General features: G+C 42.6%; 1 protein-coding gene across 1 annotated transcript in view; it reads left to right on the top strand.

The window, feature by feature from the left end:
- Positions 1 to 239: 239 nt before the first annotated feature.
- LOC115129135 (melatonin receptor type 1A-A-like) overlaps positions 240 to 21,263 on the top strand; it is a 31,086-nt gene continuing 10,062 nt past the window's right edge. The window contains exon 1 of the mRNA XM_065018468.1: positions 240 to 530. Within this exon, the coding sequence (XP_064874540.1) occupies positions 344 to 530 (187 nt within the window). The 5' untranslated portion in view covers positions 240 to 343. The remainder of the gene's footprint in view (positions 531 to 21,263) is intronic.

Genomic DNA, 21,263 nt, shown 5'->3' on the forward strand with positions numbered 1-21,263 from the left:
CTTGATATGAATTGAGCACCAGCAGTCAAACATGGAGTGGAGAAGTGCTTACCACGTTCGGCCAGTAGGTGGCAGTATTTTCATCACTTAGGCTACAGTTTAGTCTTGGAATCCGGCACTGAAGTTGCCGCGGAATGTGACAGACGCGCAAAGTGATGGAAGACGATGCAGGGCTATAAAAGTGTAGCTGCGTGTCGTGGCAGAATAATTGAACTTGGGCACTCAGAAGAGGACCAAGCTACAACAGGTGAAATAGAAGTTTCAGCTGCGCAAAGACGGCTACTATGGAGCGCAAACCTGAGATGTATTACGAGACTGAGAGAAGGTGAAGAGATACGATAAAATGATAAGAAATGAAAGCGGTCTGACGAACGGTTCTTCAGTGGCCCCCCACGACACTAACCTGAATCGCCCTCCATGGGTTGCGACAACTTTGGGATGCTTTCTGATTTTCACCATTGTCGTTGATATTTTGGGCAACCTCTTGGTCATTATCTCCGTGTACAGAAACAAAAAACTCAGAAACGCAGGTAAGTCAAAGTAGCCTAACCCAATAAAACGTATGTATTTTGAAAAGCATACTGCCATTTGCTGTAGTCTTTTACAACAAAATTAAACTTATTTGTCTATCTTCATTTCTTAGTTGTATCACCCTGTTGCAGGATAACTTTCCTGTAATGCAGGAGATTAAAAACTTGTAGTGTATTTAAGGTTTAAAAAGGCTTCTGAAGTTTGTAATTTCCCCTTTGATATTTCAGACGTGATTTTCTCTTAGTTTTTTGTTGGGTTTGCTACATTCTTCGTAAATTCATTATAATTCACATAACCCACACTTCCTGTTGCTGCAGGATTATTTTCTTGCTTTAGCAAACTGGCTCAAATTAAGATCCTACATCTGTATTCTGCATAAGTACAAGCCACAGAGATGTCCTGTGGATGTCCTGCCTTGCCGGCCCTGGGCATAAGCGACATAGGCGGTCGCAGAGGGCCCTCGACAGACCCTCACTTAGGAACTCAGTCGGGGTCTGTTGAGCGTTAGAATAGTAGAATACACAAGGTGCAATTTCATCAGCAGTGTTCCTCGTGTTATGTCAGTCACTGACAGTCACTCAGTTAGCCGATGTCAGCAAAAAAAAAATTAGATTAGTAAATTAGTCTACCCAGCTATCTAAACTTGCAGTAATGGCCGATTTTCTGAAACGCGCCCGGTCCTCTACGTTCTAAAATTAATTTCCTGCAATGCTACACATTTTACAATGGGGTGTAGAGAAAATGTTGCAGTTTTAAAGCAACTTTTCTCAAATTCTACACATTTTGCCATGGCTTATACCATGTTAATATTATATCTGATTCAGAGTGACCTTTCATTCTCTTCTCATTATTGTAACCTCATTCTGTTCAGAGCAGATGTTTTAAATATGTTTATTTATTGAACTAGGCAAGTCAGTTAAGAACAAATTCTTATTTATAATGACTGCCTACCCTGGCCAATTGTGCACCGCCCTATGGGACACTCAATCACAGCCAGATGTGATGCAGCCAAGATTCGAACCAGGTACTGCAGTGACGCCTCTTGCACTGAGATGCGGTGTCTTAGACCACTGTGCCACTCGGGAGTCCGATGTCCTGTGTGTTCAACATCACAGAGAAAATCTATCATCATTACTGTAACCTCAATCTGTTCACCTTCACAGAGAAAATCTATCCTCAGCACTGTAACCTTGTTCTGTTCAGCATCACAGAGTAGATCTATCCTCATTACTGTAACCTCATTCTGTTCAGCATCACAGAGTAGATCTATCCTCATTACTGTAACCTCATTCTGTTCAGCATCACAGAGTAGATCTATCCTCATTACTGTCACTTTATTCTGTTCAGCATCACAGAGTAGATCTATCCTCATTACTGTCACTTTATTCTGTTCAGCATCACAGAGTAGATCTATCCTCATTACTGTCACTTTATTCTGTTCAGCATCACAGAGTAGATCTATCCTCATTACTGTCACTTTATTCTGTTCAGCATCACAGAGTAGATCTATCCTCATTACTGTAACCTCATTCTGTTCAGCATCACAGAGTATATCTATCCTCATTACTGTAACCTCATTCTGTTCAGCATCACAGAGAAAATCTATCCTCATTACTGCCAATTTATTCTGTTCAGCTTCACAGAGAAAATCTATCCTCATTACTGTCACCTTATTCTGTTCAGCATCACAGACACTGTTCCCTCAAAAAAATGTTGGTACTGAGAAAATGTTAGGTCTGCTGAGCGCAAACTCGAACAGTGTGAAAATTCTGTGCAACTTCCAGCATGCGTTTACTTTGAACACTGAAGCTGCACCCGCTTTAACTTACAGTTTGAACAGTAGTCAAGTAGGCTACTGTAGCTATTTTATCATAATGTAGTGGCTGGTAGGCCGGAGTGGCTGGTAGGCCTACAATGGACAAAATGCATCCCATATCATTTTAACATGTAAATAGCTGTTATAGCATTCAGGTAACATTCCATGAGACTTTGGAGAAAAAAAACATGCAGGGCTTGAGATTAACCTGTTCATCCACTTGTTCTTCATATAAGGAGGTTACTGAAAATGTTCTTCTGTTGTTTGATGCAAGAAATACTTTACAAAATAAAATGCATTATTATTCCCATACCATTGTTACAGAGAATCAGAGAAATTATGCTACCCTCTGCCTATTGGCTACTTAGCTTATTCAAGCCTCTCTCAAAATACAACACTGCCCCTTTAAGACAAGAAAAAACTCTGTACCTGACTCGCATTTCAAAGATGTCTAGAAGTGTACATGTTTTGTGCTCTTGAAGGAGCAATCACTCCCCCATTGCTGATTACAAATTATCTATAACTGGGCTAATAACTCGCTATCTAGCAAAGGATATGAAGAAATGTGCACACGTGGCCACATGCAGCCCGTATGCTTATGCTGTAAACACAGTCCAGTTCAAAGTGAATGGCCACAGATCCATATATGGCAATGGTCTATTTGCATATATGCCCCCTGCAGCTTTGATTGGTTATGGCATTTTGTTTTGGTATGTTGCATTGAAAGTGGCTAATATTGCGTTGAATCGATCACAATTCCCACAGTAAAAGGAAACATTGATAGTGCTAACTAATGGGGAAAACTCTAGAAAGTTAAGTGAAGTTCAACCTCATAATTCTCTGTGCAGGCTGATATTTCTTCTGCGTGGCAGTCCCGGGGGAGCTGTGCGCCCGTGTGGACAGCTTAGAGGGAACATTGATCACAGAGTAGATTTATCCTCATTACTGTAACCTTATTCTGTTCTAAATCACAGAGAAGATATGAATGATGTGTGAAACAGGCTAGCTGTTGTGTCACACTGGTCACACTGCATTATACAGACAGGTGTGTGTTGTTGTGGAGGCTCAAGTGGCAATTTAATGATCCTCTAGATTAAACATCTCTTTGCAAAAGGGCATTGACTGGTATTGGTGCAGGTACTGTAGTGCTGTAAGTGTCATCAGTAGGGTTGCAAAATTCTGAGAACTTTCAATAAATTCACTGGTTTTCCAGAAATCTTGGTGGGGGGATTTCTGGTAAATCAGGTAATTTATTGAAAGTTCCTGAAAGATTGTAACCCTAGTTGTAAAGCCAACATTTATTCTGTAGAGCTGCTGTTATTTTACTCCATGAAGTCCTTTTCATTTGAGTTAACCTTCATTGTTGGAACCTTGGGTACCACATGAGCGGAACACAATGGTATTGCTGCTTAGGCCACTATTTTTAGCAGCAGCAGGTAATTGGCTCCTTATCAAACAGATCAATAAAATCTAAATGTATTGGTCGCGTACACATGTTATTACAGGTGCAGCAAAATGTTTATGTTTGTAGCTCCAACAGTCAGTAATATCTAGCAATACAATAACAATACAATAACACTACATTAACACTACATTAACAATACAATAACAATACAATAACAATACAATAACAATACAATAATAACACTACAATAACAATACAATATCACTACAATAACACTACAATAACAATACATTATCACTACAATAACACTACAATAACAATACAATAACAATACAATACAATAACAATACAATACAATAATAATACAATAACAATAACAATACAATACAATAACAATACAATAACAATAAAATACAATAACAATACAATAACAATAACAATACAATAACAATACAGTAACAATACAATACAATATCACTACAATAACACTACAATAACAATACAATACAATAACAATACAGTAACAATACAATAACAATACAATAACACTACAATAACAATACAATAACACTACAATAACAATACAATAACACTACAATAACAATAACAATAACAATACAATAACAATACAATAACAATACAATAACACTACAATAACACTACAATAACAATACAATAACACTACAATAACACTACAATAACAATACAATAACACTACAATAACAATACAATAACAATACAATAACACTACAATAACACTACAATAACACTACAATAACAATACAATACAATAACAATACAATACAATAATAATACAATAATAATACAATAACAATACAATAACAATAACAATATAATAACAATACAATAATAATAACAATACAATAACAATAGCAATACAATAACACTACAATAACACTACAATAACACTACAATAACAATACAATAACACTACAATAACACTACAATAACACTACAATAACACTACAATAACAATACAATAACACTACAATAACACTACAATAACAATACAATAACACTACAATAACAATACAATAACAATACAATAACACTACAATAACACTACAATAACACTACAATAACAATACAATACAATAACAATACAATACAATAATAATACAATAATAATACAATAACAATACAATAACAATAACAATATAATAACAATACAATAATAATAACAATACAATAACAATAGCAATACAATAACACTACAATACAATAACAATACAGTAACAATACAATAACACTACAATAACACTACAATAACACTACAATAACAATATAATAACAATACAATAATAATACAATAACAATACAATATCACTACAATAACACTACAATAACACTACAATACAATACAATAACAATACAATAACACTACAATACAATAACAATACAGTAACAATACAATAACACTACAATAACACTACAATAACAATACAATAACACTACAATACAATAACAATACAGTAACAATACAATAACACTACAATAACAATACAATAACAATACAATAACACTACAATAACAATACAATAACAATACAATAACACTACAATACAATAACAATACAGTAACAATACAATAACACTACAATAACACTACAATAACAATATAATAACAATACAATAATAATACAATAACAATACAATATCAATACAATAACACTACAATAACACTACAATACAATAGCAATACAATAACAATACAATAGCACTACAATAACACTACAATAACAATACAATAACACTACAATAACACTACAATAACAATACAATAACAATACAATAACACTACAATAACACTACAATAACAATACAATAACACTACAATAACAATACAATAGCACTACAATAACACTACAATAACAATACAATAACACTACAATAACACTACAATAACAATACAATAACACTACAATAACAATACAATAACACTACAATAACACTACAATAACAATACAATAACACTACAATAACACTACAATAACAATACAATAACAACACAATAACAACACAATAACAATACAATAACACTACAATAACAATACAATAACACTACAATAACACTACAATAACAATACAATAACACTACAATAACACTACAATAACAATACAATACAATAACACTACAATAACAATACAATAACACTACAATAACAATACAATAACAATAACAATACAATAACAATACAATAACACTACAATAACACTACAATAACAATACAATAACAATACAATAACAATACAATAACACTACAATAACACTACAATAACAATACAATAACAACACAATAACACTACAATAACAATACAATAACACTACAATAACAATACAATAACACTACAATAACAATACAATAACAATAACAATACAATAACAATACAATAACACTACAATAACACTACAATAACAATACAATAACACTACAATAACACTACAATAACAATACAATAACAACACAATAACACTACAATAACACTACAATAACACTACAATAACAATACAATAACAATACAATACAATAACACTACAATAACAATACAATAACACTACAATAACAATAACAATAACAATACAATAACAATACAATAACAATACAATAACACTACAATAACAATACAATAACAATACAATAACAATACAATAACAATACAATACAATAACACTACAATAACAATACAATAACACTACAATAACACTACAATAACAATAACAATACAATAACAATACAATAACACTACAATAACAATACAATAACAATACAATAACAATACAATAACACTACAATAACAATACAATAACACTACAATAACAATACAATAACAATACAATAACAACACAATAACACTACAATAACAACACAATAACAATAACAATACAATACAATAACACTACAATAACAACACAATAACACTACAATAACAACACAATAACAATAACACTACAATAACAATAACAATACAATAACAACACAATAACACTACAATAACAACACAATAACAATAACAATACAATACAATAACACTACAATAACAATACAATAACACTACAATACAATAACACTACAATAACAATAGAATAACAATAGAATACAATAACAATACAATAACAATAGAATACAATAACAATACAATAACAATACAATAACACTACAATATCAATAACAATACAATAACAATAGAATACAATAACAATACAATAACAATACAATAACAATACAATAACAATAGAATAACAATAGAATACAATAACAATACAATAACACTACAATAACAATAACAATACAATAACACTACAATAACAATAACAATACAATAACAATACAATAACAATAACAATACAATAACAATAACAATACAATGACAATACAATAACACTACAATAACAATACAATAACACTACAATAACAATACAATAACACTACAATAACAATACAATAACACTACAATAACAATACAATAACACTACAATAACAATAACACTACAATAACAATACAATAACAATAACAATACAATAACACTACAATAACAATACAATAACACTACAATAACAATACAATAACACTACAATAACAATACAATAACACTACAATAACAATAACACTACAATAACAATACAATAACAATACAATAACAATAACAATACAATAACACTACAATAACAATACAATAACACTACAATAACAATACAATAACACTACAATAACAATAACACTACAATAACAATACAATAACACTACAATAACAATACAATAACACTACAATAACAATACAATAACACTACAATAACAATACAATAACAATAACAATACAATAACAATACAATAACACTACAATAACACTACAATAACAATACAATAACACTACAATAACACTACAATAACAATACAATAACAAACAATAATATACAATAACATACAATAACACTACAATAACAATACAATAACAATACAATACAATAACACTACAATAACAATACAATAACACTACAATAACAATAACAATAACAATACAATAACAATACAATAACAATACAATAACACTACAATAACAATACAATAACAATACAATAACAATACAATAACAATACAATACAATAACACTACAATAATACAATAACATACAATAACACTACAATAACAATAACAATACAATAACAATACAATAACACTACAATAACAATACAATAACAATACAATAACAATACAATAACACTACAATAACAATACAATAACACTACAATAACAATACAATAACAATACAATAACAACACAATAACACTACAATAACAACACAATAACAATAACAATACAATACAATAACACTACAATAACAACACAATAACACTACAATAACAACACAATAACAATAACACTACAATAACAATAACAATACAATAACAACACAATAACACTACAATAACAACACAATAACAATAACAATACAATACAATAACACTACAATAACAATACAATAACACTACAATAACAACACAATAACACTACAATAACAATAGAATAACAATAGAATACAATAACAATACAATAACAATAGAATACAATAACAATACAATAACAATACAATAACACTACAATATCAATAACAATACAATAACAATAGAATACAATAACAATACAATAACAATACAATAACAATACAATAACAATAGAATAACAATAGAATACAATAACAATACAATAACACTACAATAACAATAACAATACAATAACACTACAATAACAATAACAATACAATAACAATACAATAACAATAACAATACAATAACAATAACAATACAATGACAATACAATAACACTACAATAACAATACAATAACACTACAATAACAATACAATAACACTACAATAACAATACAACACTACAATAACAATACAATAACACTACAATAACAATAACACTAACAATAACAATACAATAACAATACAATAACAATAACAATACAATAACACTACAATAACAATACAATAACACTACAATAACAATACAATAACACTACAATAACAATAACACTACAATAACAATACAATAACAATACAATAACAATAACAATACAATAACACTACAATAACAATACAATAACACTACAATAACAATACAATAACACTACAATAACAATAACACTACAATAACAATACAATACAATAACAATAACAATACAATAACAATACACACATAATACATAAAAAGAAAAAGGGATAAAGACCTCCGAACGAACAACATCATAACAAGCAACATTGGACCCAGCCGATAGTTTCTCTTGTGTCGTGTTCGTGGAGGGGTTATCGCTGGTGCTACCACCACCAAACCTTCTGGTACCCTCCTCCTCTGCCAGTTAGACAGGATGGCTTCGTGTTGATCATTTTCTGGCCTGGGGAATCACCTTTGCTACAAAGTACAGTCACAGTTTAATCTATAAATGTATTCATATTGCAATCTTTAATCTGCACCAAAGGGGGAATGGCAGCCTCCAGATTATTCATGAGTGCTTTATAACATAACGTTTAGATATAAATACAGTCACTTTATGGTTTATTTATTTAGGAGAATATACAGTATATGTGCATAATGCATTGTAGAGCCTACATGCTGTTAACTCTGACTGTGACTCCTGGACACTGAAACACCAGCTCTCTCCATGACATAGACTGACCAGGTGAGTCCAGTTCAGTGCTATGATCCCTAATATATATGCAACCAATGCTTATACAGTACTTACCTGGACTGAATATAAATTTTTGCCAATTACCATAAAGTTAAGTGCTTGAATATAACGTACTGATAAGCACAGAGAAAACTGAATTGCCCGTTTAAAGTCAGCTAAATATTTTCTGATATTGTAAAAATTATTGTCAGCAATTTTAGAAGTGTTTGTAAATTTAGTGCAGGAGGGAGTATAGTAGTAGCCTCATGTTTAAAAATAACTTTGCTTTGGAAATTACATTTTTGCAAATGTCTCTCTCTCCTCCACGTCTCTCTCTCCCTCCCCCACGCCTCGCTCTCTCTCCCAATGCCTCCCTCTCTCTCCCTTCCACGCCTCTGTCTCCCCACTCCCCTGTCTCTCTCCCTACGCCTCTCTCTCCCCACTCCTCGCTCTCTCTCCCAATGCCTCCCTCTCTCTGCCTCCCACGCCTCTCTCTCTCTCTCCCCACGCCTCTCTCTCCCCACACCTCGCTCTCTCTCCCCACGCCTCTTTCTCTCTCCCCCACGCCCTCTCTCTCTTTCCCCCACGCCTCACTCTCTCTCCCCACGCCTCTTTCTCTCTCCCCACGCCTCTCTCTCTTTCCCCCACGCCTCACTCTCTCTCTGCCTGCCACGCCTCTCTCTCTGTTCCCATGCCTCGCTCTCGCTCTCTCTGCCTCCCACGCCTCTCACTCCCCCCACTCTCTCTCCCCACACCTCTCTCTCCCCACGCCTCTTTCTCTCTCCCCCACGCTCTCTCCCCCACGCCTCACTCTCTCTCCCTCTTCCCCCACGCCTCACTCTCTGTCCCCTATGCCTCGCTCTCTCTGCCTCCCACGCCTCTCTCTCCCCCGCCTCTCTCTCTCTCCCCCATGCCTCGCTCTCTCTCCCCACGCTCTCTCTCTCTCCCCACGCCTCTCTCTCTCTCCCCATGCCTCGCTCTCTCTCTGCCCATGCCTCTCTCTCTCCCCCACGCCTCTCTCTCTCTCCCCCACGCCTCTTTCTCTCCCCCACGCTCTCTCTCTCTGCCTCCCATGCTCTCTCTCTCTCCCCACGCCTCTCTCTCTCCCCACGCCTCGCTCTCTCCCCCACACTCTCTCTCTCCCTCTTTCTCTCCCCACGCCTCTCTCTCCCCCACGCCTCTCTCTCCCCCACACCTCTCTCTCTCCCCCACGCCTCGCTCTATCTCCCAATGCCTCCCTCTCTCTCTCCCTCTCTCTCCCTCTTTCTCCCCCACGCCTCAGTCTCTCTCCCCACGCCCCTCTCTCTCCCCCACACCTCGCTCTCTCTCCCCACACCTCGCTCTCTCTCCCAATGCCTCCCTCTCTCTCCCTCTCTCTGCCTCCCACGCCTCGCTCTCTCTCCCAATGCCTCCCTCTCTTTCGCTCTCTCTGCCTCCCACGCCTCTCTTTCTCTCTTCCCACGACTTTCTCTCTCCCCACTCCTCTCACTCTCCCTCTCTCTCTCTCTGCCTCCCACACCTCTCTCTCTCCCTCTCTCGCCCCACGCCTCGCTCTCTCTCTGCCTCCCACGCCTCGCTTTCTCTCCCCACGCCTCTCTCTCTCCCTCTCTCTCCCCACGCCTCGGTCTCTCTCCCCACGCCTCTCTCTCTCCCCCACCTCTCTCTCTCCCCCACGTCTCGCTCTCTCTCTCCCACGCCTCTCTCCCCACACCTCGCTCTCTCTCCCCACGCCTCTCTTCCCACACCTAGCTCTTTCTCCCCACACCTCGCTCTCTCTCCCCACACCTCGCTCTCTCTCCCCACGCCTCTCTCTCTCCCCCACGCCTCTCTCTCTCACCCACGCCTCACTCTCTCTCCCAATGCCTCCCTCTCTCCCCCTCTCTCTGCCTCCCACGCCCCGCTCTCTCTCTCTGCCTTCCACGCTCTCTCTTTCCACGCCTCGCTCTCTCTCTTCACGCCTCGGTCTCTCTCCCATGCCTCGGTCTCTCTCCCCACGCCTCTCTCTCTCCTTCTCTCTCCCCATGCCTCTCTCTCCCCACACCTCTCTTTCTCCCCCACGCCTCTCTCTCTCCCCCGTGCCTCGCTCTCTCTCCCCATGCCTCTCTCTCTCCCCCACGCCTCTCTCTCTCTCCCCCATGCCTCGCTCTCTCTCTGCCTCCCATGCCTCTCTCTCTCTCCCCCACGCCTCTCTCTCTCTGTCTCCCATGCCTCTCTCTCTCTCTCTCCCCACGCCTCTCTCTCTCCCTCACGCCTTGCTCTCTCCCCCACGCCTCTCTCTCTCCCCCACGCCTCGCTCTATCTCCCAATGCCTCCCTCTCTCTCCCTCTCTCTCTCCCTCTTTCTCCCCACGCCTCGGTCTCTCTCCCTACGCCTCTCTCTCTCCCCCACACCTCGCTCTCTCTCCCCACACCTCGCTCTCTCTCCCAATGCCTCCCTCTCTCTCCCTCTCTCTGCCTCCCACGCCTCGCTCTCTCTCCCAATGCCTCCCTCTCTTTCGCTCTCTCTGCCTCCCACGCCTCTCTTTCTCTCTTCCCACGACTCTCTCTCTCCCCACTCCTCTCTCTCTCTCCCTCTCTCTCTGCCTCCCACACCTCTCTCTCTCCCTCTCTCTCCCCACGCCTCGCTCTCTCTCTGCCTCCCACGCCTCGCTCTCTCTCCCCACGCCTCTCTCCCTCTCTCTCCCCCATGCCTCGCTCTCTCTTTGCCTCCCACGCCTCTCTCTCCCCACGCCTCCCTCTCTCCCCACGCCTCAGTCTCTCTCCCCACGCCTCTCTCTCTCCCCCACGCCTCTCTCTCTCTCCCCCACGTCTCGCTCTGTCTCTGCTTCCCACGCCTCTCTCTCCCCCACACCTCGCTCTCTCTCCCCACGCCTCTCTCTCTCCCCCACGCCTCTCTCTCTCACCCACGCCTTACTCTCTCTCCCAATGCCTCCCTCTCTCTCCCTCTCTCTGCCTCCCACGCCTCTTTCTCTCTCTTTCCACGCCTCACTCTCTCTCTCCACGCCTCGGTCTCTCTCTCCACGCCTCGCTCTCTCTCCCAATGCCTCCTCTCTCTCGCTCTCTCTCTCTCTGCCTCCCACGCCTAGCTCTCTCTGCCTCCCACGCCTCGGTCTCCTCCCACGCCTCGGTCTCTCTCCCCACGCCTCTCTCTCCCCCACGCCTCTCTCTCTCCCACGTCTCGCTCTCTCTCTGCTTCCCACGCCTTTCTCTCCCCACACCTCGCTCTCTCTCCCCACGCCTCTCTTTCCCCACACCTAGCTCTTTCTCCCCACGCCTCTCTCTCCCACACCTCGCTCTCTCTCCCCACGCCTCTCTCTCCCCCACGCCTCACTCACTCTCCCAATGCCTCCCTCTCTCTCGCTCTCTCTCTCTCTGCCTCCCACGCCTCGCTCTCTCTCTCTCTGCCTCCCACGCCTCGGTCTCTCTCCCCACGCCTCTCTCTCCCCCACGCCTCTCTCTCCCCCACGTCTCGCTCTCTCTCTGCTTCTCACGCCTCTCCCCACACCTCGCTCTCTCTCCCCACGCCTCTCTCTCCCCACACCTAGCTCTTTCTCCCCACGCCTCTTTCCCACACCTCGCTCTCTCTCCCCACGCCTCTCTCTCCCCCATGCCTCGCTCTCTCCCCCATGCCTCTCTCTCTTCCCCACACCTCTCTCTCTCTCCCCATGCCTCGCTCTCTCTCTGCCTCCCACGCTCTCTCTCTCTCTCCCCCACGCCTCTCTCTCTCTCTGCCTCCCATGCCTCTCTCTATCTCTCCCCACGCCTCTCTCTCTCTCCCTCACGCCTTGCTCTCATCCTCTCTCTCTCCCCACGCCTCTCTCTCTCCCCCACGCCTCTCTCTCTCCCCCACGCCTCTCTCTCCCCCACGCCTCGCTCTATCTCCCAAATGCCTCCCTCTCTCTCGCTCTCTCTCTACCTCTTTCTCCCCACGCTCGGTCTCTCTCCCCACGCCTCTCTCCCCCACACCTCGCTCTCTCTCCCCACACCTCGCTCTCTCTCTCCCAATGCCTCCCTCTCTCCCTCTCTCTGCCTCCCACGCCTCGCTCTCTCTCCCAATGGCTCCCTCTCTTTAACGCTCTCTGCCTCCCACGCCTCTCTTTCTCTCTTCCCACGACTCTCTCTCTCCCCACTCCTCTCTCTCTCTCCCTCTCCCTCTCTCTCTGCCTCCCACACCTCTTTCTCTCCCTCTCTCTCCCCACGCCTCGCTCTCTCTCTGCCTCCCACGCCTCTTTCTCTCACCCACGCCTCACTCTCTCTCCCAATGCCTCCCTCTCTTTCCCTCTCTCTGCCTCCCATGCCCCGCTCTCTCTCTCTGCCACCCACGCCTCGGTCTCTCTCCCACGCCTCGGTCTCTCTCCCCACGCCTCTCTCTCTCCCTCTCTCTCCCCCACGCCTCGCTCTCTCTCTGCCTCCCACGCCTCTCTCCCCACGCCTCTCTCTCCCCACACCTCGCTCTCTCTCCCCACACCTCTCTCTCCCCACGCCTCGCTCTCTCTCCCAATACCTCCCTCTCTCTCTCCCTCTCTCTGCCTCCCACGCCTCGCTCTTTCTCTGCTTCCCACGCCTCTCTCTCTCCCCACACATCGCTCTCTCTCCCCATGCCTCTCTCTCTCTCTCTCTCTCCCTCTCTCTCCCCCATGCCTCACGCTCTCTCTGTCTCCCACACCTCTCTCTCCCCCACGCCTCACTCTGTCTCCCCACGCCACTCTCTCCCCCACGCCTCACTCTGTCTCCCCCACGCTGCTCTCTCTCTCCCCCACGCCTCTCTCTCCCCCAACGCCTCTCTCTCCCCCACGCCCCTCTCTCTCCCCCACACTCTCTCTCTTTCTGTCTCTCACACCTCGCTCTATCCCCCACACCTCTCTCTCTGTCTCTGTCTCTCTTCCTCTCTCTCTCCCACACATCACTCTCTCTCTGTCTCCCTCTCTCTCTCCCATGCCTCGCTCTTTCTCTCTGTCTGTCTCTCTCCATCGCTCTCCCTATCGCCCTCTCCTTTTTCTGTCTCGGTCTGTCTGTCTCTCTATCCCTCTCTGTCTCTCTCTTTCTCTTTCGCTCTCCCTCTCTCTTTCCAGAATGTCACACTTAGAGTACTGTCCAGTTATATGGTCAATCCCTGGTCCTATCACACCTAGAGTACTGTCCGGTTATATGGTCAATCCCTGGTCCTATCACACTTAGAGTACTGTCCGGTTATATGGTCAATCCCTGGTCCTATCACACCTAGAGTACTGTCCAGTTATATGGTCAATCCCTGGTCCTATCACACTTAGAGTACTGTCCGGTTATATGGTCAATCCCTGGTCCTATCACATTTAGAGTACTGTCTGGTTATATGGTCAATCCCTGGTCCTATCACACTTAGAGTACTGTCTGGTTATGTGGTCAATCCCTGGTCCTATCACACTTAGAGTACTGTTCAGTTATATGGTCAATCCCTGGTCCTATCACACTTAGAGTACTGTCTGGTTATATGGTCAATCCCTGGTCATATCACACTTAGAGTACTGTCTGGTTATGTGGTCAATCCCTGGTCCTATCACACTTAGAGTACTGTCTGGTTATATGGTCAATCCCTGGTCCTATCACACTTAGAGTACTGTCCGGTTATATGGTCAATCCCTGGTCCTATCACACTTAGAGTACTGTCCAGTTATATGGTCAATCCCTGGTCCTATCACACTTAGAGTACTGTCTGTTTATATGGTCAATCCCTGGTCCTATCACACTTAGAGTACTGTCCAGTTATATGGTCAATCCCTGGTCCTATCACACTTAGAGTACTGTCCGGTTATATGGTCAATCCCTGGTCCTATCACACTTAGAGTACTGTCCAGTTATATGGTCAATCCCTGGTCCTATCACACTTAGAGTACTGTCTGTTTATATGGTCAATCCCTGGTCCTATCACACTTAGAGTACTGTCCAGTTATATGGTCAATCCCTGGTCCTATCACACTTAGAGTACTGTCCGGTTATATGGTCAATCCCTGGTCCTATCACACTTAGAGTACTGTCCAGTTATATGGTCAATCCCTGGTCCTATCACACTTAGAGTACTGTCTGTTTATATGGTCAATCCCTGGTCCTATCACACTTAGAGTACTGTCCAGTTATATGGTCAATCCCTGGTCCTATCAAACTTAGAGTACTGTCCGGTTATACGGTCAATCCCTGGTCCTATCACACTTAGAGTACTGTCCAGTTATATGGTCAATCCCTGGTCCTATCACACTTAGAGTACTGTCCAGTTATATGGTCAATCCCTGGTCCTATCACACTTAGAGTACTGTCCAGTTATATGGTCAATCCCTGGTCCTATCACACTTAGAGTACTGTCTGGTTATATGGTCAATCCCTGGTCCTATCACATTTAGAGTACTGTCCAGTTATATGGTCAATCCCTGGTCCTATCACACCTAGAGTACTGTCCAGTTATATGGTCAATCCCTGGTCCTATCACACTTAGAGTACTGTCTGGTTATATGGTCAATCCCTGGTCCTATCACACTTAGAGTACTGTCCGGTTATATGGTCAATCCCTGGTCCTATCACACTTAGAGTACTGTCTGGTTATATGGTCAATCCCTGGTCCTATCACACTTAGAGTACTGTCCAGTTATATGGTCAATCCCTGGTCCTATCACACTTAGAGTACTGTCTGGTTATATGGTCAATCCCTGGTCCTATCACACTTAGAGTACTGTCCGGTTATATGGTCAATCCCTGGTCCTATCACACTTAGAGTACTGTCCAGTTATATGGTCAATCCCTGGTCCTATCACACTTAGAGTACTGTCTGGTTATATGGTCAATCCCTGGTCCTATCACACTTAGAGTACTGTCCGGTTATATGGTCAATCCCTGGTCCTATCACACTTAGAGTACTGTCTGGTTATATGGTCAATCCCTGGTCCTATCACACTTAGAGTACTGTCCAGTTATATGGTCAATCCCTGGTCCTATCACACTTAGAGTACTGTCTGGTTATATGGTCAATCCCTGGTCCTATCACACTTAGAGTACTGTCCGGTTATATGGTCAATCCCTGGTCCTATCACACTTAGAGTACTGTCCGGTTATATGGTCAATCCCTGGTCCTATCACACTTAGAGTACTGTCTGGTTATATGGTCATCTGCAGCAAAGAAATATATAGAAAAGCTACAAATCGCCCGAAACAGGGCTGCCAGATTAGCTCTTCATTGCTCTATCCGTATAAAGGTTAAATATTTTTTTTTAACATGCATAACCACCAAACCAGACAGGTAAATTCAGGGCATCTAAGACAATCCAAGCCAAGGACAAATCATCTTAAATCTACAGTTTTATATAGAGCCATAGCTGAATGGAACTCTTTACCAAACCATATTTCTCAGGTAAAAAAGTAAATCAACCATTAAGAAAAAAATAAAAGAACATCTAATGTGATAGACCATATGACTGGACAGGAAATAGAAAGAACATCTAATGTGATAGACCATATGACTGGACAGGAAATAGAAAGAACATCTAATGTGATAGACCATTTGACTGGACAGGAAATAGAAAGAACATCTAATGTGATAGACCATATGACTGGACAGGAAATAGAAAGAACATCTAATGTGATAGACCATATGACTGGACAGGAAGTAGAAAGAACATCTAATGTGATAGCCCATGTGACTGGACAGGAAATAGAAAGAACATTTAATGTGATAGACCATATGACTGAACAGGAAATAGAAAGAACATCTAATGAGATAGACCATGTGACTGGACAGGAAATAGAAAGAACATTTAATGTGATAGACCATATGACTGGACAGGAAATAGAAAGAACATCTAATGAGATAGACCATATGACTGGACAGGAAATAGAAAGAACATCTAATGTGATAGACCATATGACTGGACAGGAAATAGAAAGAACATCTAATGAGATAGACCATATGACTGGACAGGAAATAGAAAGAACATCTAATGTGATAGACCAAATGACTGGACAGCAAATAGAAAGAACATCTAATGAGATAGACTATATGACTGGACAGGAAATAGAAAGAACATCTAATGTGATAGACCATATGACTGGACAGCAAATAGAAAGTATCAACTGAATGTTAAATGCGTTTCCTGTCAGGTATTTTAATGGTCTGTATTGTCTACTTGTTAAATGTTTGTAAAGTCATAATTTGTAATTGTTTGTAATGTCTTATTAATTGGTGTTGGACCCCAGGAAGATTAGCTAACGTTAAGGCATTAGCTAATGGGGATCCTAATAAAAATTCACAAATTCTCTCTCTTTCTCTGCATATGAGAGACAAGGAGTGGCAGAGGTCATTATAGATTTGTTCTTGTGTCTTTGCATGTATTTCATTGATTCATTCATCGATCCCGTGGCCATGTGACTTTAGACCTGGAGGTAAGGTCTAGCAGTATTTCCCATCTGGACAGCTACACTTCATTAACTGAATGAGACCTTATAAGACAATGTTATTTTCTCAGGATGAGTAGGCCTTTGTTTTTCTTTTTTTAGGCACTGGGCAGCCGAACAGGGCTCCGGGCAGCCGAGCGGAAATGGAGGAAAACTCGCCTCCCTGCGGACCTGGCATCCTTTCACTCCCTCCTCTCTACATTTTCCTCTTCTGTCTCTGCTGCTAAAGCCACTTTCTACCACTCTAAATTCCAAGCATCTGCCTCTAACCCTAGGAAGCTCTTTGCCACCTTCTCCTCCCTCCTGAATCCTCCCCCCCCCCCCCCCCCCTCCCTCTCTGCAGATGACTTCGTCAACCATTTTGAAAAGAAGGTCGACGACATCCGATCCTCGTTTGCTAAGTCAAACGACACCGCTGGTTCTGCTCACACTGCCCTACCCTGTGCTCTGACCTCTTTCTCCCCTCTCTCTCCAGATGAAATCTCGCGTCTTGTGACGGCCGGCCGCCCAACAACCTGCCCGCTTGACCCTATCCCCTCCTCTCTTCTCCAGACCATTTCCGGAGACCTTCTCCCTTACCTCACCTCGCTCATCAACTCATCCCTGACCGCTGGCTATGTCCCTTCCGTCTTCAAGAGAGCGAGAGTTGCACCCCTTCTGAAAAAAAACCTACACTCGATCCCTCCGATGTCAACAACTACAGACCAGTATCCCTTCTTTCTTTTCTCTCCAAAACTCTTGAACGTGCCGTCCTTGGCCAGCTCTCCCGCTATCTCTCTCAGAATGACCTTCTTGATCCAAATCAGTCAGGTTTCAAGACTAGTCATTCAACTGAGACTGCTCTTCTCTGTATCACGGAGGCGCTCCGCACTGCTAAAGCTAACTCTCTCTCCTCTGCTCTCATCCTTCTAGACCTATCGGCTGCCTTCGATACTGTGAACCATCAGATCCTCCTCTCCACCCTCTCCGAGTTGGGTATCTCCGGCGCGGCCCTCGCTTGGATTGCGTCCTACCTGACAGGTCGCTCCTACCAGGTGGCGTGGCGAGAATCTGTCTCCTCACCACGTGCTCTCACCACTGGTGTCCCCCAGGGCTCTGTCCTAGGCCCTCTCCTATTCTCGCTATACACCAAGTCACTTGGCTCTGTCATAACCTCACATGGTCTCTCCTATCATTGCTATGCAGACGACACACAATTAATCTTCTCCTTTCCCCCTTCTGATGACCAGGTGGCGAATCGCATCTCTGCATGTCTGGCAGACATATCAGTGTGGATGACGGATCACCACCTCAAGCTGAACCTCGGCAAGACGGAGCTGCTCTTCCTCCCGGGGAAGGACTGCCCGTTCCATGATCTCGCCATCACAGTTGACAACTCCATTGTGTCCTCCTCCCAGAGCGCTAAGAACCTTGGCGTGATCCTGGACAACACCCTGTCGTTCTCAAATAACATCAAGGCGGTGGCCCGTTCCTGTAGGTTCATGCTCTACAACATCCGCAGAGTACGACCCTGCCTCACACAGGAAGCGGCGCAGGTCCTAATCCAGGCACTTGTCATCTCCCGTCTGGATTACTGCAACTCGCTGTTGGCTGGGCTCCCTGCCTGTGCCATTAATAAACCCCTACAACTCATCCAGAACGCCGCAGCCCGTCTGGTGTTCAACCTTCCCAAGTTCTCTCACGTCACCCCGCTCCTCCGCTCTCTCCACTGGCTTCCAGTTGAAGCTCGCATCCGCTACAAGACCATGGTGCTTGACTACGGAGCTGTGAGGGGAACGGCACCTCAGTACCTACAGGCTCTGATCAGGCCCTACACCCAAACAAGGGCACTGCGTTCATCCACCTCTGGCCTGCTCGCCTCCCTACCACTGAGGAAGTACAGTTCCCGCTCAGCCCAGTCAAAACTGTTCGCTGCTCTGGCCCCCCAATGGTGGAACAAACTCCCTCACGACGCCAGGACAGCGGAGTCAATCACCACCTTCCGGAGACACCTGAAACCCCACCTCTTTAAGGAATATCTAGGATAGGATAAAGTAATCCTTCTCACCCCCTTAAAAGATTTAGATGCACTATTGTAAAGTGGCTGTTCCACTGGATGTCATAAGGTGAATGCACCAATTTGTAAGTCGCTCTGGATAAGAGCGTCTGCTAAATGACTTAAATGTAATATAAGGTAGTTGGTTGGTACGTACCGCTATCGTTCTGTCTCCACCACCATCTCTTCCTCCAGTATCTACTGTATGTTCTGGGGCCCCCCCTCCCCCTACCCACCAACACTCCCATTAGCCTCCTGTTCATTCTGTTTGTCCAGTGTGCTGTGAAACTGTCCCCCTGGTCCACAGAGGAATACATAATGACCAGAGCAGACACTCCCTCCCACTAGACTCAAAACACACACCCTGCCATAGCCACATAATATCTCCAACAAAGCCCCAACCAAGCATGTATTTAGAACCTAATTGCACTCTCATTGTTCCTGAATGACACGCCACAGTTGCTCCGCTCGCGCCCCACGCTGTCTCTTTTTTCTATTAAACAAATTAAGCTCGTGAGACTCTGTATACTGTGCCACCACTGTCTGTTTGCATTAGTCAGCATGGGCTGCTTGGTAAGAATGATCTTAACACACCCTGGGTAACTACAGCGTCACTCTGACAATAACCAATGCATCAGCTCACCTCACCCACCGTCCGCTTATGGAACTAATATGCAGCCTAAGGTTCTGCTGTTCCTCTGTATACAGCGCCACAACCAAGGGAGAGACCTTGGAAATGTTACATGTCATTTGAGATCAAGTTAGCAGAACTGAGCATCTGTTTTGTTTTGCACTGAGCAAAACAACAAAACACAAAAGTATCTGAGTAGAGCAGAGAAAAGTAGAGTAGAGCAGAGTAGTGTAGAGTAGAGCAGAGAAAAGTAGAGTAGTGTAGTGTAGAGCAGAGAAAAGTAGAGTAGTGTAGTGTAGAGCAGAGAACAGTAGAGTAGTGTAGAGCAGAGTAGTGTAGTGTAGAGCAGAGAAAGGTAGAGTAGTGTAGAGCAGAGTAGTGTAGAGCAGAGCAGAGTAGAGTAGAGTACAGCACAGCAGAGTAGTGTAGAGCAGAATAGAGCAGAGTAGAGTAGAGTAGTGGAGTAGTGTAGTGTAGTGTAGAGCAGAGTAGTGTAGAGTACAGCAGAGTAGTGTAGAGTAAAGTACAGCAGAGTAGAGCATAGAGTAGTGTAGAGCAGAATAGTGTAGAGCAGAACAGAGTAGTGCAGAGTAGTGTAGAGTAAAGCAGGGTAGTGTAGAGCAGAATAGAGCAGAGCAGAGTAGAGTACAGCAGAGCAGAGTAGTGTAGAGTACAGCAGAGTAGAGCAGAGTAGTGTAGAGCAGAGTAGTGTAGAGCAGAATAGTGTAGAGCAGAGTAGTGTA

The sequence above is a fragment of the Oncorhynchus nerka genome, linkage group LG5 (genome assembly GCF_034236695.1).
Source record: "Oncorhynchus nerka isolate Pitt River linkage group LG5, Oner_Uvic_2.0, whole genome shotgun sequence".
Taxonomy (NCBI): Eukaryota; Metazoa; Chordata; class Actinopteri; order Salmoniformes; family Salmonidae; genus Oncorhynchus; species Oncorhynchus nerka.